This window comes from Lutjanus erythropterus, chromosome 7 (genome assembly GCF_056507025.1).
Source record: "Lutjanus erythropterus isolate fLutEry1 chromosome 7, fLutEry1.hap2, whole genome shotgun sequence".
Taxonomy (NCBI): domain Eukaryota; kingdom Metazoa; phylum Chordata; class Actinopteri; order Lutjaniformes; family Lutjanidae; genus Lutjanus; species Lutjanus erythropterus.
In genome coordinates this window covers 14,727,503-14,741,197 of record NC_139323.1, presented here as the reverse complement: position 1 = coordinate 14,741,197, position 13,695 = coordinate 14,727,503, and the positions used below count along the sequence as shown (strand labels likewise).

The 13,695-nt window shown below is 43.3% G+C and overlaps 1 protein-coding gene across 1 annotated transcript in view; it reads left to right on the top strand.

Moving 5' to 3' along the window:
* The window catches only part of ncanb (neurocan b), a 172,925-nt gene that overhangs the window by 60,647 nt on the left and 98,583 nt on the right, over positions 1-13,695 (top strand). The window contains exon 10 of the mRNA XM_084723209.1: positions 1,652-2,827. Coding sequence (XP_084579335.1) covers positions 1,652-2,827 — 1,176 coding nt within the window. The remainder of the gene's footprint in view (positions 1-1,651; positions 2,828-13,695) is intronic.

Sequence of the window (13,695 nt, the reverse complement as noted above, 5' to 3'; positions counted from 1 at the left end):
CACAAGAAGGGGATGACCCGAAATGCCTCTGGCCACAGAGTTCGTTCAGCATACAGTTCTGAATGTGCACATCAAAAGTGTTTTGAGATTAGCTGCGGACAAGCTGTAGATCCATTGGTCACACATGCACAGACACACAAAAGCGATTGCATGTTTCCCTCCTGCTTTACACCTAACAGAGATAATGAACATATGATCACACTCATTGGACTCAACACTCTGCATGTAATAATACAGTTTCTGTTATTTATTGACTGATAGCAAAAACTTGAGAAAAATTAAGTGAAGGTGTTTTTTTGTTTTTTTTGGAAGTTATTAAGAGCGTTGCCTGAGAGGACAGCTTTGGGAAAAATAAGGCTTTCATTGTTGAATTCCAGGACTGATTTTGTTTATCTGGCCTCAAATAGTTGTTTCTGAATTGCTGAATAATTTAGTGTTGAAAACAGAACTGATTGGAACATTTTCCAAGTATTTGCATGATTTCTTAAGGAAACACTGTCAAAATGAGATGTTGAGTTTGACCATCTTCTGATTGATTGATGGGATCCTACCTGAACACAACATCTTTGTTTTTTGTTGTTAGAACAGTTTGGGTTATTTCACATAAGAGGCTTCTATATTTGTATTTTTCTTTGTGCTCTTTGTCTGTTTGAAAAAGGTAATGCCACATACTCACATGCACCTGTCAAGGTAACCAAGGATTTCTTTAGCAAATTTTAACTGTGTAACTGTTCTTGCTCATTTAGTCGGGAATATATAGTATTACAGACAAGTGTCAAAGTTCTGTAGAGGTTTTAAACATATTTGGATTAATCTTTTCCATCAGCCACAACATTAAAAGCACATGCCTAATAATATTGTGTGGGTCAGTCTTGTAGACTCCACAGGACTCCTGAATATGCCCTGTGGTAACTGGAAGGATGTTTTCAGTGCTGTAAGCTGTGAGGTAGGGCCTCAATCGAAAAAAAAAAGAAATAATGAAAAAAATAAAAAGATGCACACATCTACGAGCCCAATGGCACGGGTGCTGGATCACAAAAAAAATACTTGAATATGTTGGTATGCAGATCTCTTTTCTCTACCTAAGGCCTCAATGGATCAGACTTTTTGTTAAATTGAGATGTGGGGAATTTGGAGGCCAAGTCAACACCTTGTCAACACCAGACAACCTTCTGACCCAGTTATCTAGCCATCTCGCCCCTGTCAAAGCTGCTCACATCCTTATGCTTGCCCATTTTTCCTGCTTCCGACACATCAATTTGAAGAAATGACTGTTCACTTGCTTCCTTAAATTTCTACACAGTTTCTACACGGAGTCCATAAATCTTTCTTACCCCAATAGAAATTGGTTTGTAGTGTGAGCACAGAAAAATAGAACGTGTAATAAAAACCAAATGTAGGCACACGTGACATGAACACATATAGGTGAACACAGGCTGTGCTCACACCACTGATCCTGGCAGACTCATGTTTGCATAATAATTTTGAAACTGTGCTCTCTATAAGAGTTATATGGGGCTCATCATATAAGCCAGGCCTGAGTTTTAATTGCTAATTACACGTCTATAAAATTAATTCCACCCCCTCCCTCCCCACCCCCATAATGGAATCATATTAATTAGTCTATTCTCTCTCTTTTTTTTCCCTTTAGAATTCACTGGACCAGATCCCAATGAGAGATCACCACCCAGCGAACATGTCAATGTTTCTGGTCCTCAGGGTCCCAGAGGAGGCCCAGCCTCTGCTCTGACCCCCAGCAGTCAGTTTCGGTGGGCCATCAAGTCCATGCGTGGCTCCAAACTAGGTCCCCCTGGAAATGTGGCCTATGTGGGTAAACGTCCCACCTGGGAGCCCATGGAAGCCAAATCAGGGCCACTTGAGGTGATGACCCTGCCCACCTCCCTTCAACAGGACAACCCGGAAAACTATTCAGGCCAGGGGGGGAGGGACCAGGAAGGTGATGATCCTAGCACTCCATCAGCTGCCAGGACTGCATCAGGGGAGGAGAGGGAGATGGAGGGAAGCGCTGAAGGAGGCAACTTTCCTGTCAAACTGAGTCCTGAAACACAAAGCCAGGCTGAGCCTGTGACTGTGACTGTGGCGGAGCACACCACTCTGTCCCAGTGGCAGCTAGTGGAACAGCCCACCACCCCACCCCAGGGCCCCCGGGATCCTGACACAGCAGAGGAGGCCAGGGGGGAGATCCTCTACGTCCGCCGGCCTACTGAAAACCTATCCTCTGCTTCATCGCGAAAAGGAGAAGGCAGTTCAAATTCAGGTTTCACACCTGTTTTTAGAAAGCAAAGCAAAGACTTGAGCAGAAAGGAGGTTTTGACTTCCACACCTGAAGCCCTACTGGAGGTACTGACAACCTCGGAGGTGACCACAGTGGAGCTGACAACCAGAGACACACAGAGGACAGATCCTACCACCACAGTTACCAGTGCAGAAAAGTCCTTCAGTGACGCCACCACCGAGGAGCCATCTATCTCGATCTCATGGGTTCAGGAGGGAACAAGCATACCCAACCTGCAGGGCCACCTTTCAGCTACTCCAGCACCAGGCGAGGGATCTCAAACGACTACGGGTGTCGTTCAGTTGACTACCTCCATGTCAGGCTCCAACATTGGTGCCACAGAAATGGAATCCAGGTCTGCTGTGTCTGAGTCCTTTGTTGTTGGCAGTCGGTGGACACCTTTCAAAGGCATGAGCACAAAATCAGAGGATCACAAAGCTTCAGCGACGTCAGACAACAAGGACAACAAGAACACAAACAACCCTTTCGGCATCCTCGTACCCAGCTGGGCCTTTGGGCTCCTACCATCAGGTACGTGAACTCCCCGGTGTTCCCGATGAATGAGCTTCACTGTCATTATTATCTTCATAATTATGAGTGATTATCTAATCAGTAGTGATTTATTTAATTATGTATGCGGCTCAGTGAGAGCTGAGAAACATCAGTCACATCATCGCTGTCCTGAGGTGACATACAGTACAGTAACAGCAGTATGTTAACAATGCTGCATGCCCTCCACCTGAGTTCACAGCCTCTTCAAACCACTTCCAATATATACACCTCTATTTCTGTACTGTGTCTGTCTCTTGTTGTTTCATTTTACATCTACTCTCTCTCTCCGACTCCGACATACATCATGCATTCTTAATCCAAGCCTGTTCTTTCTTTTTTGCCTTGACATACTCTTCCTTTCTTCTCCCTTCCTCCCACATTGGTATAGAGAGACAGCTCCAGACAGTGAGGCAGTGCACTGAGGTGAGACCAACTAGGTCTTAGTGAAGTAATTAGCGGGTCAGAGTGAGTGCAATTAGGTGAACTGGGGAGCAGCAGAGATCCTAGTCCCCAACAAATCAATGTAGACACAAACTACAAGATGGGACTTGTAATTGACTGCGGTCTCTTCTCCTGTCTCATTTTCAAGTTTGTCCATGTTCGCTCTGCTCTTTCGCTCGGGTTTGGCTCAACTTTCCTCTCTCGCACTCCATCCCCGAACAAGTCGTTCACAATAATAGCAGTGTCTCTGCTGTTTGTCTCAGCATGCTCGCATTGATTTCTTTTGATAGTTAATGGACCTGCTACTGTGGCAGAAAACCACAGAGTAAATGAACATAACAAACATTGTGTTCTGAGGGCCACTCGTCTCTTAACAACCAAAGTGTGTTTCCTTAATTTTTAATGTATTTGTCTAGTTTACTGCAGTATTTGTTTTATGTTTCTGCTAAAGTAATGCTGCTCATTCATGCTTAGCCCAATGTTTCTGGTATTTTCAGGGTTTTGAAAAAAACATTATTTTCTTAAAAAATCATGGCCATGTCATTAGTAACCTTGGTCATTATAGTGCATTTCTAAAACTTTTCCTCACAAGTCATTACATGGAGAGGTCAGTGCTGGTGGGGATTCAGAAGCTGCCTTTACATGAAGCCTTTTATGCCACTAATGATGAGGATAACAGTCTATTCAGAATATGTAGACTGCAGGGAAACATTCTGCAACATGTTTGACAGAAGGAAATTGGTCGTTTACTGTGAAATTACTGTACTCTCTAGCTGTGCCTGCCAATTTGACTTACATCAGAGATCTCCTTGAAGACACTTTTTTTTTCTTTTTTACTAATACTGACCTGACCTGACCTTTGTCCTGGTAGTTTGTCTTTCCCAAGGATACCAATTAATGTTTTCTAGTTTATTGGAGATTGTGAAGCAAAGGACTTGCCGTCTTCATCTTAATAACAGCAGGATATTCTGATAAAACTGTGGTTTCAGTAGAAAGAGCAAGAGCAAACCAATAACAGCTCAATAATTAAGTTTTAGGCAGTGACCGCATCTAGGATCTCTGTGGCCTGAGGGTAGAAGCTTTTCCTGAGCATTTCAGTGCTGGCCTGGTGTACCGGTACCATCCTCCTGACCACAGCTGGGAGAAAAGGTAGTTGGGCTCCCTAATGAGTTTCTTTGCCTTATTCTTACAGCGCCTGGCATAATTAGAGGACCGCCTATTGTATGTTCAGCCAAACAAACCCCTCTTTGCAGGGCCTCGCAGTCCTGTTCAGGGCTGTTTCCATACCAGGTAGTGATGTTCTGATGCTCCCTGTCACAACACTCTCGATGGTGAAGGAATAGAAATTCCTCTGTGTTTGAGAAGATACCCAGTATTTTCCTGAGGGAACTGAGGTGAAATAATCTCTGCCTCGCCTTTATCCCTACTGAATCTGAAACTTGAAGAAGCCATCCCCTTCCACTGTCATCCTGATGATATTAAAGGGGGACCTAATTCCTCCCCTCGTTTTTCCAAAAGTCCATTATTAGCTCCTTAGGCCCGCTGGCATTCAGGAGTAGGTCGTTGTCCTGACACCAGTGGGTCAGAGTCACTTCCTCCTTCAGGCTGGCGTTTTCATTGTCATCTGTGATCAGACCCCACAGCTGTGTTGTGGCTACAGTCGTGGGTGTACAGGGAGTACAGAAGAGGGCTCAAAATGCAGCCGTGGAAGAGGTGTGTCTGCCCATCTCTATTATGCTATTTAACACTGAACTTTAGTCAATAAACAGCAATCTCACGCTGTTTTTTCTTGTTTAGGTGAGATAGGGTAGTGTGGAGGCTATGGCATCATCCGTTGATCAGCTGGGATGGTAGGCAGTCAGTCGGACAGGCTTGTCTTGTTTTCTGGGGCTCATGTAATGATGGTGGACTTCTTGAAGCATGTGAGTGTGACAACTGGGGACAGGTTTAATATAATTTTGAACACCAGCATTAGTTGGTCAGCACAGTGTGAGGACCTGCCCACTGAAAACATTTGGTCCTGCTTGCTGCTTTTTGTGTGTGTGTGTATGTGTGTGTCTACATGCTTGAAAGCCCTCCTGACGTCATGCTCAGAAAGGGTGATTGGTGTGAAAGGTGCACCCACCCATCTATTAACCTCTGCCTCAGCTGTTTTTGTTGGCGGCTGATGGCCTCAAAGTAAGTATACAAGTTGTTTAGCTCACTTGCTAGAGACGCATCAGCACTTGACAAGGAGGGGTGGGTGGGCTTGTAATCTGTCATAGTTCTTAGACCTTGCCACATGCTTCTGGGATTGCCCTCCTGGAATTGTTGTTCCACTTTCTTGCTGTGATCCTTTTTGCCTCCTTTACTGCTCTTGTTACATTGTAGGCTGCCGCTTTATAACTGCCTATGTTAGGAATGCACATTCTTGAATACTGATATATGCACATACTTTTCCCACCTAATTGCAGAGGTCATTAAGTCTATGCTGTAGTGAAATTAACACATTATTATCCATACTCTTATAGTGATGCCCCCCTGGCAGATAAAGACACAAAATACAAAGCACTTATTTTCATGGGACAAAATAAGAAAACTACTTCTGACACTTTTCTCTGGTGCCTATTTCTCTTCCAAACTGCAGATATATTCACGTGTGTGGGTAATTAAAGCATCATCTTAACAGCCTGTCACATCAGCAGAAATGTTCATTTTGGGCCAGTTCAGATATTTCATTTTCAAGGCTTTATCAGCTGATAGAGATGAGATGACGTGCCAGTGTTATCGGGCATCCTTGGTCCATGTTTCCTGACTGCTGGCTTAAATTGTGGGCTGCAGTGTGTCCCGTATGGATCTGATAATCCATGGTTTCTAGTTGTTGAATAATTAAATTTGAGTTCCACTGATGTCATCAGTTACATTGACGATGGTGTCCTGGACCGTGCTCTAGACCACATCATGTAGAGCACACTGTAGGAACATATAACTGAACAAATAAATCAGATTTCAGTTAGAAAAGAAAAAAATCTTGGCTTATGTAATTGTAGCTCAAGGACATTTGCTCTCTTCAGATTGAATGGTAGTCTGTTTATTACATGCAGATACGAAAAGAAAAGTGCACAGGAGTACAAGAGCATGGTTTTGCCTTTATCATTTTTTCTGATATGGTGACATTTGAATGGACTGAGTGGCCCTGCTTGTTGAATGATTAGAAGTATGCAACCCCTCCCTCCAAGTGACCTTTTGTAGTTGTCAGTTATGGTACAGAGAAAATTACAGCAATGGTTGTCTGCCCATTAAAGCAGAGAGATATAGACAGAGAGGAGGGAAAGGGCAGAAGGATAGACAGCTCTCAGGAGCAAGAATGGGAGGAAGAGCGAAGAAGAAAAAAGGGGTGAGTTTGTCCTCTACGCTGCTGTAGGTGGGAGTACATAAACCTCTTTAATCAATGATCAGAGACTACACTAACAGTCCCATGGGCCTCCACAAAGCACACTGTTCCACCTTATCTTTCCTTCCCTTCCCCCTTCCTTCTTATTTACTTCCTTCCCATATTCATTCATTGTTTGTTATCAGAATAGTTTCACATCCTCTCTGTGTCCTATTTGGCCATATATCAGAGTGATAAGACGTTGGTATATAATGCCACATCCAACTTTCAAATTCCCCATCACTCTGGCCTCAAGCTAAACCCACACAGATGGGTGGACACACACTCACATACAAAAACTAAATATATGTGAGGAAGCACCAGCATGCCAAGCTTGCTCAGGAGTAAACCTCGTTAATCCATCCCACATGTCGCCCCATCATATACCAACAAACACACACTCACAGCTGAATATGTCTTAATCCTTCACCGTGAACACTGTGAGAAAGTAAACACGTTTCATTTTACTTCTTTTTCAATTACTCATATCTTCATTTCCATATTGTATAATCCTAAAGACAGCATTTATGGAAGTTTGTAACACCACAAAATAAAGTTACAAAAGCGGTTCCTAGTCCAGAGAATCCCAACAAGCGTGGAAATTCACTGAAATGGTTGAAAGCGCTGGCATCCAGCCGTTTGGGGTGACGAAGCAAGTCGGGTGGATACAGTAATGTCGGCTGTCTGTCCAGCCTTTAAATTACCAATGCCAGTCTGATAGTCTGGCAAACGGGGGAGCAGGATCCCTCTGAGTTATAGCCATCTTGACTCAAGCCTTGTCCCAGGCTCAAGATGGATCAGACCTCTGGCAGCATCAATAACACGACAGGCAGCCCTCAACCAAATTAGAGTGTTAAATTTGGAGGAGAAGAGCCAGTAGGTTGGAGTGTGTGTGTATGTGTGTGTGTTTGGGGATGGAGGGGGAATGAAGGAGATAAATGGAGACGGGGACAGGCTGGGCTGGCATATTATCAGTATGAGTCTGTGGATAGATGTTCAGTTTGTCTGCTGGCTGTTGAAGTCCTTGGATAGGCTGTCTGGAGCAGCGAGAGGGCACATTCTCAATGCTGCATATAGAAGTCTATTGATTTTCCTGCCTCTCCCTCCCTGTGTCGCCCATATTTTTTTCTCTATTCCTTCTTTTTCTCGCTTTTCTTTCTCTCTCTTACTGGATTTTTTTCTCACTCTCCCTCGCTCCCCGTCTCCCTGACTTTATGTCTTTTATTACTCCTCTGGTCATTGTTATGACTCTCTCTGGCATAATGTTTTGATAGCCTCTTGAACTCCAATGTGGTACAACACAAGGCAGTCAATTGCCGTCTAACCGTATCTGTCCCCAGTGCGAGCCTCGGCCTCGGCAGGATCCTCGAAGCTGCCTTTTAAAAAAGAGTCACCTCCCTTAAATCCATCCACTGCCTAATCTGTCATCCTTCTATCTGCTTCTCGTCTCCCAAGTTTCTCTTCTTCTTTCTTTTCATGGTGTAATTCCACCATTTTCCATATCAAACACTCCTGCTGAATCTAATCCTGTGCTATTGGCTGCTGCATATTAAATGAATGGGATTTGTTAAAGAACAGCCTTGAGGGACACTGGGCTCCATCGTGGTGTGGGATGAAATAGCGTTACACACCACTCTGTGCTGACGGAGCATGGGCTCTTTGTATCCCACTAACCAGGGCAATAACGAAGCAACCAAAGGGTTGAAATGAGCTTAAGTACTTTGTGTTGAAAAATCTCTTTTGTGTACATCACAGACTGCTGATAATCATAATGACCATCAGTCGATATTACTGAATAAACTGGCGGTGTCTTCACTGGTCCATCTGAACCCTAGGACCCAGGATCAAACCCAGGACCCTTACAGTGGCCACTCATGGTATTGCAGCAAAAATTTCCCTGCAGCCCAAAAGCATTTTCCCACTAAGCCACTGTTATCTGGGCAGCACTGTGGTACTTTCACCTCACAGCAAAAAGGTCGTGGGTTCAAATCCCAGTGTCTGGGTGTCCTACAGGGGCTCTGGTTTCCCCCACCATCAAAGACATTGCTTTACGTCAAATCTTCCGTTAGTATCCCTAAGATACCCCCTAAGATTAAGATGCTGGTGTAGAACTGTAGCTGGTCCCTCACATGCTGTACAACAGCTGCCCCTTGCTCCTATTACTAGCACGAAATGCAGTCATACTTTGATCTATCTGATTGTATGATCACAATGAAGTTGACCTTTACTTTTACCTTCATAAAATAGACATCTTTAGGCCACTTCGAACTGCAAACAAGTTCAATTATCATTGTCATTCTTTTAAGAATTTTTGATCCAGCCAAACTTTTCCAGAGTCGAAAAAAGCGATTTAAAAATCTGTGACGACTTCACAATGTAAAGTCCGCCTTTGAGAATTTGTGGGTGTTGCCACCTGGAAGCTAAAAAATGTTATTTGGTATATATGCGCCAAGGGAACAAATCTTAGTGGACGGAATAGGTGCCATCTTTGCCTCTGGTATCCGGTGTACAATATATCCTTGATTCGGATACATGTTTTATATGGTCAGTTGGGTTACCATTGGTCCTGGGTCTGTTTAACATTATGCATAATGTCCAAAAAGACCCATCCAAGTGGATTAGCCAAACCTGGATTTACCTGGTTAACTTTCTTGGCAAGGAGGATGGATTACATGTGCCACAGCCAGGCAAAATACTACATTAAAAGCATTACATTAACACAATAGGGCACATTAGCATTAATTTGTTAATAGCAATGAGCTGTGAAAAATATGCTGATTGGGTCTGTGTCCTTGCCTGGTTTGGGTCCAACAATTTTCAGTTCTGTATGGGTGTAAATAAACCCTCTTTATTACAAAAACATCATATCTCAGCATTGCTTCTCACAGGTAAGAGACGCTTAAGTTATTGGTGCCAACATGAATAACAATGTTGGTAAAGATAGTGGTGTTTTGTCTGTGTTCCCTGATTCTCCCAATGCAAAGCCAGCCCCTTGAGATTATCCTCTGTGTTGGAAGCTCTGGCCCCAGGGAAAAAGTATACTGTGGCTGGTGATGCTAATCTGATATTGCAGGTAAAGCATTGTTTAACCCTGCTTGCAGGGGTGCAGGGATTAACAACTGGGCTGGCAGTGAAAACCATTTTGGAGATGGGAAGGGTTACTGCAGAACAGGCAACATTACTGGCTGCTTTCTCTTGCAAGCTGCAGAACAGGGATCAATTCTACATCATCTGCCAATGAGGTTATGCTCGGTTTATCGCTAACAGACCTGCTGTCAAACCTGGGGCTAAAGCTATCTGGCGTGCCCGTAACATCTAGAGTAACTTGAGCAGAGATAAACTGGTCTAACTTTCTGAAATGTCTCACTATGAGAGTGAGAAGATGAAATCCGAATATTGAGGAGGGAGAGAACACGTAGGTAGAAGTTATGTGTCACAAGGTCGTACATCATGCTGAATGTGACGTATAACTTCTTGCAGCAGTTTTAAGCACTCAAGAAGTGCCATTGTATGTGTGTAAGTATAGCAGCTCACGATACTCGGTCTCTCCATGGACTAAGTCAAGTGCTGTGCCTGGAAAGGTCACTGAACATCACAGCAAGCAGCAATATGAAAAGCAAATATTTGCAATTTTGCAAAGTGCGGTTGGTTTTCAAACTGTTAAAGTAAAACACACAGAGACTAAATAATTCAGTGAGGGATTTTCTGTGTAGCAGCGGAAAAGCTCCAGCGAAATATCTGTTATCAGAGTTTTCACTGACATTTTGGGAAATGGGAAGTGTTGATTTATACATGTAAAAGTCAATGAAACAAACAGCTATGTTTGTAAAGCTAATGCACCATCAAAATTTGGGTTTAATATTCTGCAGTGAGCCTGAAAAAAAAAACACAGAAAAGCTGTCTTAAACAGGAATTTTTATGACATCATAAAAATGCTTTATTATCTCTGCTGCCACAACAAAACCTGGTGATTATTCAGCCTCTAGGAGCCCCATCGCAGGCTGCTGTATTTTATTTTCTGGATTGTATGACCCAGAGCTCCCATTATGGCAGATGAATGACTGAATCTCTTGACTGTTACTGGTAGCAGATCTGCAGCAGAACTGAAAAACAAGTTTTGTTGTTGTTTTTATGAAAATTTTCTCATCTCACAGCCCTCTAAAGATCAGTTGGGCGGCAGACCAAAGTGCTATGTTAACTTCAGTAACACAGTAACAGTGGATGCTAAGCTCCAGTTTTCTGTTTCCCTGGGCACAACATATGCTTTTTAATCATGTATTTGTTTTGTTACTACAATGCCTTATGCTCACATGTCCGCGAAGCATTGTTGTGAGAGAATTTGTGGTCTTTTGCTAACATCCAACTTTCCATAACTTTCCATTTTTGGATTGGAAGTTTACAATAATCAGTGCCATTCTTGTAACAGCCAAATATAGCAGACATTTACTCCTCTTGGCTTTCGGAGGCACAGTCAAACCAACGGGCTCAATGAGGAATAAAACTGCAAAGTAAAACATTCAGCCACACAGCAGATGAAACTATCAACTGCTTGTTGGAGCATTCAGGCATCGTCGTCATCTCCTCTCTGATTTTATTGTAGTCATTTTCATTTAGCCGTGTCTGTAAACCAGATATGACAAAGACCTCTGCTGAGCCATATGTCACCCCATTAAAAACACAGTCAGAGACTCACTGAGAAGGTTGTTTTTTTTTTTTTTCCCAAGTGATTTCCTATCTGAGTTTTTATTGTCAGGTGCAGCTTTAGGGCCCCTGAGGGTGCATAGAGTTTCATAAAGCAACGAACAATCACCTCTGTGTGCCACCAATTGGGAAATGATGAGAGGGATGGGTGGAGACAGAGAGCTTGGCAGGGTGCTGTCAGGAGGAATATAATCCTCTGTGTGGAGTCATTGTGTGGCCGTGCAAACCGGCGAGAGACCAGCCTGGTCGGGTTATGTGGGTAACGGTTACAATGGAGCATTCAGGCGCTATCAGATCAGACGTCAGGAATCTGCTTCCTTTTATTGAAAGAATATTTCACCTTTCTGTCTATATTGAACAGATCTGTCCTCTTCTGTTCTTAGGGGACAAAGAATGGAGACAAACCAGCAGCTCACAGCCATGCGCCAGCAACAGCCATGGCTGGAGGCATTATGTTTCGCATTGCCTGTCCATCCGTCAATTCCATTCTTGTGAACTCAATGTTTCCAGAACACCATCGCAGAATTGCTTTAAATTTGGCACAAACATCCATTTCGGTTCAAAGTAGTGATAAAAGTTAAAGTTCAAGGTCACTGTGACCTCACATCCTTCCCATTCTTGTGAACTCAATATCTCAGTAAATTAACAATGGAATTTCTTCAGATTTGGCGCAAATGTCCACTTGAACTTAAGGCTGAACTGATTAGATTTCAGTTGTCAAATATAAGGTCAAGGTCGTTGTGACCGTACCAAAACTGTTTGGTCATAACTTAAGAATTCATGAGCTAATTATGACAAAATTTGACCTATATAGGACACTAACAGGATAAAATGATGAGATGACATTTTATATGCAAAAGGTCAAAGGTCAGCTTCACTGTGACATCATAAGGTTCAGCTCTCTCTTAGTCCTCTGTGCTCCAATGTATAAAATAGTCTCTAAGTGAAGACAGCATGTTTCTCTCTGGAATCCTACAGTACCACTGTCAAAAAAATACACTTAATAGTTACACTTTATTCATTAAAATACTCAAATCAAAAATCTTCATTACATATTATATGAGTCTGGACAAACATGGATGTAACTTGAGTGGCTCACAGAGGCGTACAACCGCAAGGCAGTGATTCTAGTTCACATCAGTTTCTTTCTGCAGCAGCATACTGCTTTTATTACCTCTAAACGAGAAGGATGTGTGTATATATGTATTTATTATGATGTGACACAGTGGAGAGAAAGGGTCTATTATGCCTGTAGCACACCCAACAAGATTTGAATAGCAGCATCCCTGGGATGTTTCTTTCCCTTTTCCATTCTCCATTTACAGTCAGACACACACGTATCCGTCAGCCACTCACACATGCAGGCGCACATCGCCGAAAATGGAGCCACCTGCCATCAAGGTTAACAGTCAAATGTATGATTTCAAATTGAGGCATTTTCTAGCTACAGAGGAGTGGCAGCAGAGAGGATGAGTGCACCCAGCTGGGTTTTTTTTTCGAGCTGCCAGATTGCCTGACTGACTTCACTCCCTCTCACACTCGCCAGCGCTGAAGGCAGAGCGGCAGGGGTGGCGGTGGCAGGGGTGTTTGGCTCCCAGCGTCAGTCACAACGCATCATGCAGCAGCCAGCCCACAGCGGGTGGAAGGGTTGAGGGGTCCCTTCATGTAGGTCTTGTCAGACACACCCACAGATCTGTCCCGGTGGGGGACGACTCATTGACAAGAGAAAAAAAAAATGAAGAGTCTTAAGGGGAGGAAGGTTTTTTAAACGGAGGAGGTGTTGGATATGAGGGTCTAAATTACAGAATCTGGTGAGCTTTAAAAAAAAGAAAGGATATGTTTTCGAATTGCAAATGGTAGCTTGGAGGAATTTTGGTAAGCAAGCTTCTTTTCAGAGTTTCTGCTGGCAGGGGCACGATGAGGTCATGTAAAGTAGTTTTTCTTTGTTGAGTTTTAAACAGGTCTCCAGGCAAACGTCCTGCCTACAGCTTGTTTCTCCTAATAGTGCTGGCCTGCTGTCAGAACAACTTCTTGATAGTAACCACAGTGGAATATGAACATGCAGGCAAGGGACTACCAGATCCCAAATCTGTCTGTGTCTGTGTGTTTCATGCTTTATCTTTCTGAATTGGGGCTCTTCTGCAATGGAATATTCGTAACAAACTGCACAACACATAAGGTCATGTTTGCAAGGTCAGTGAAGAAGTGTTCAAGCATACTTGTTATTTTTGGTCTTATTTGAGAAGGACATTGTGTGCAAGAGGTTTGGAAGAAGCAGATAGTGGTGGAAAGA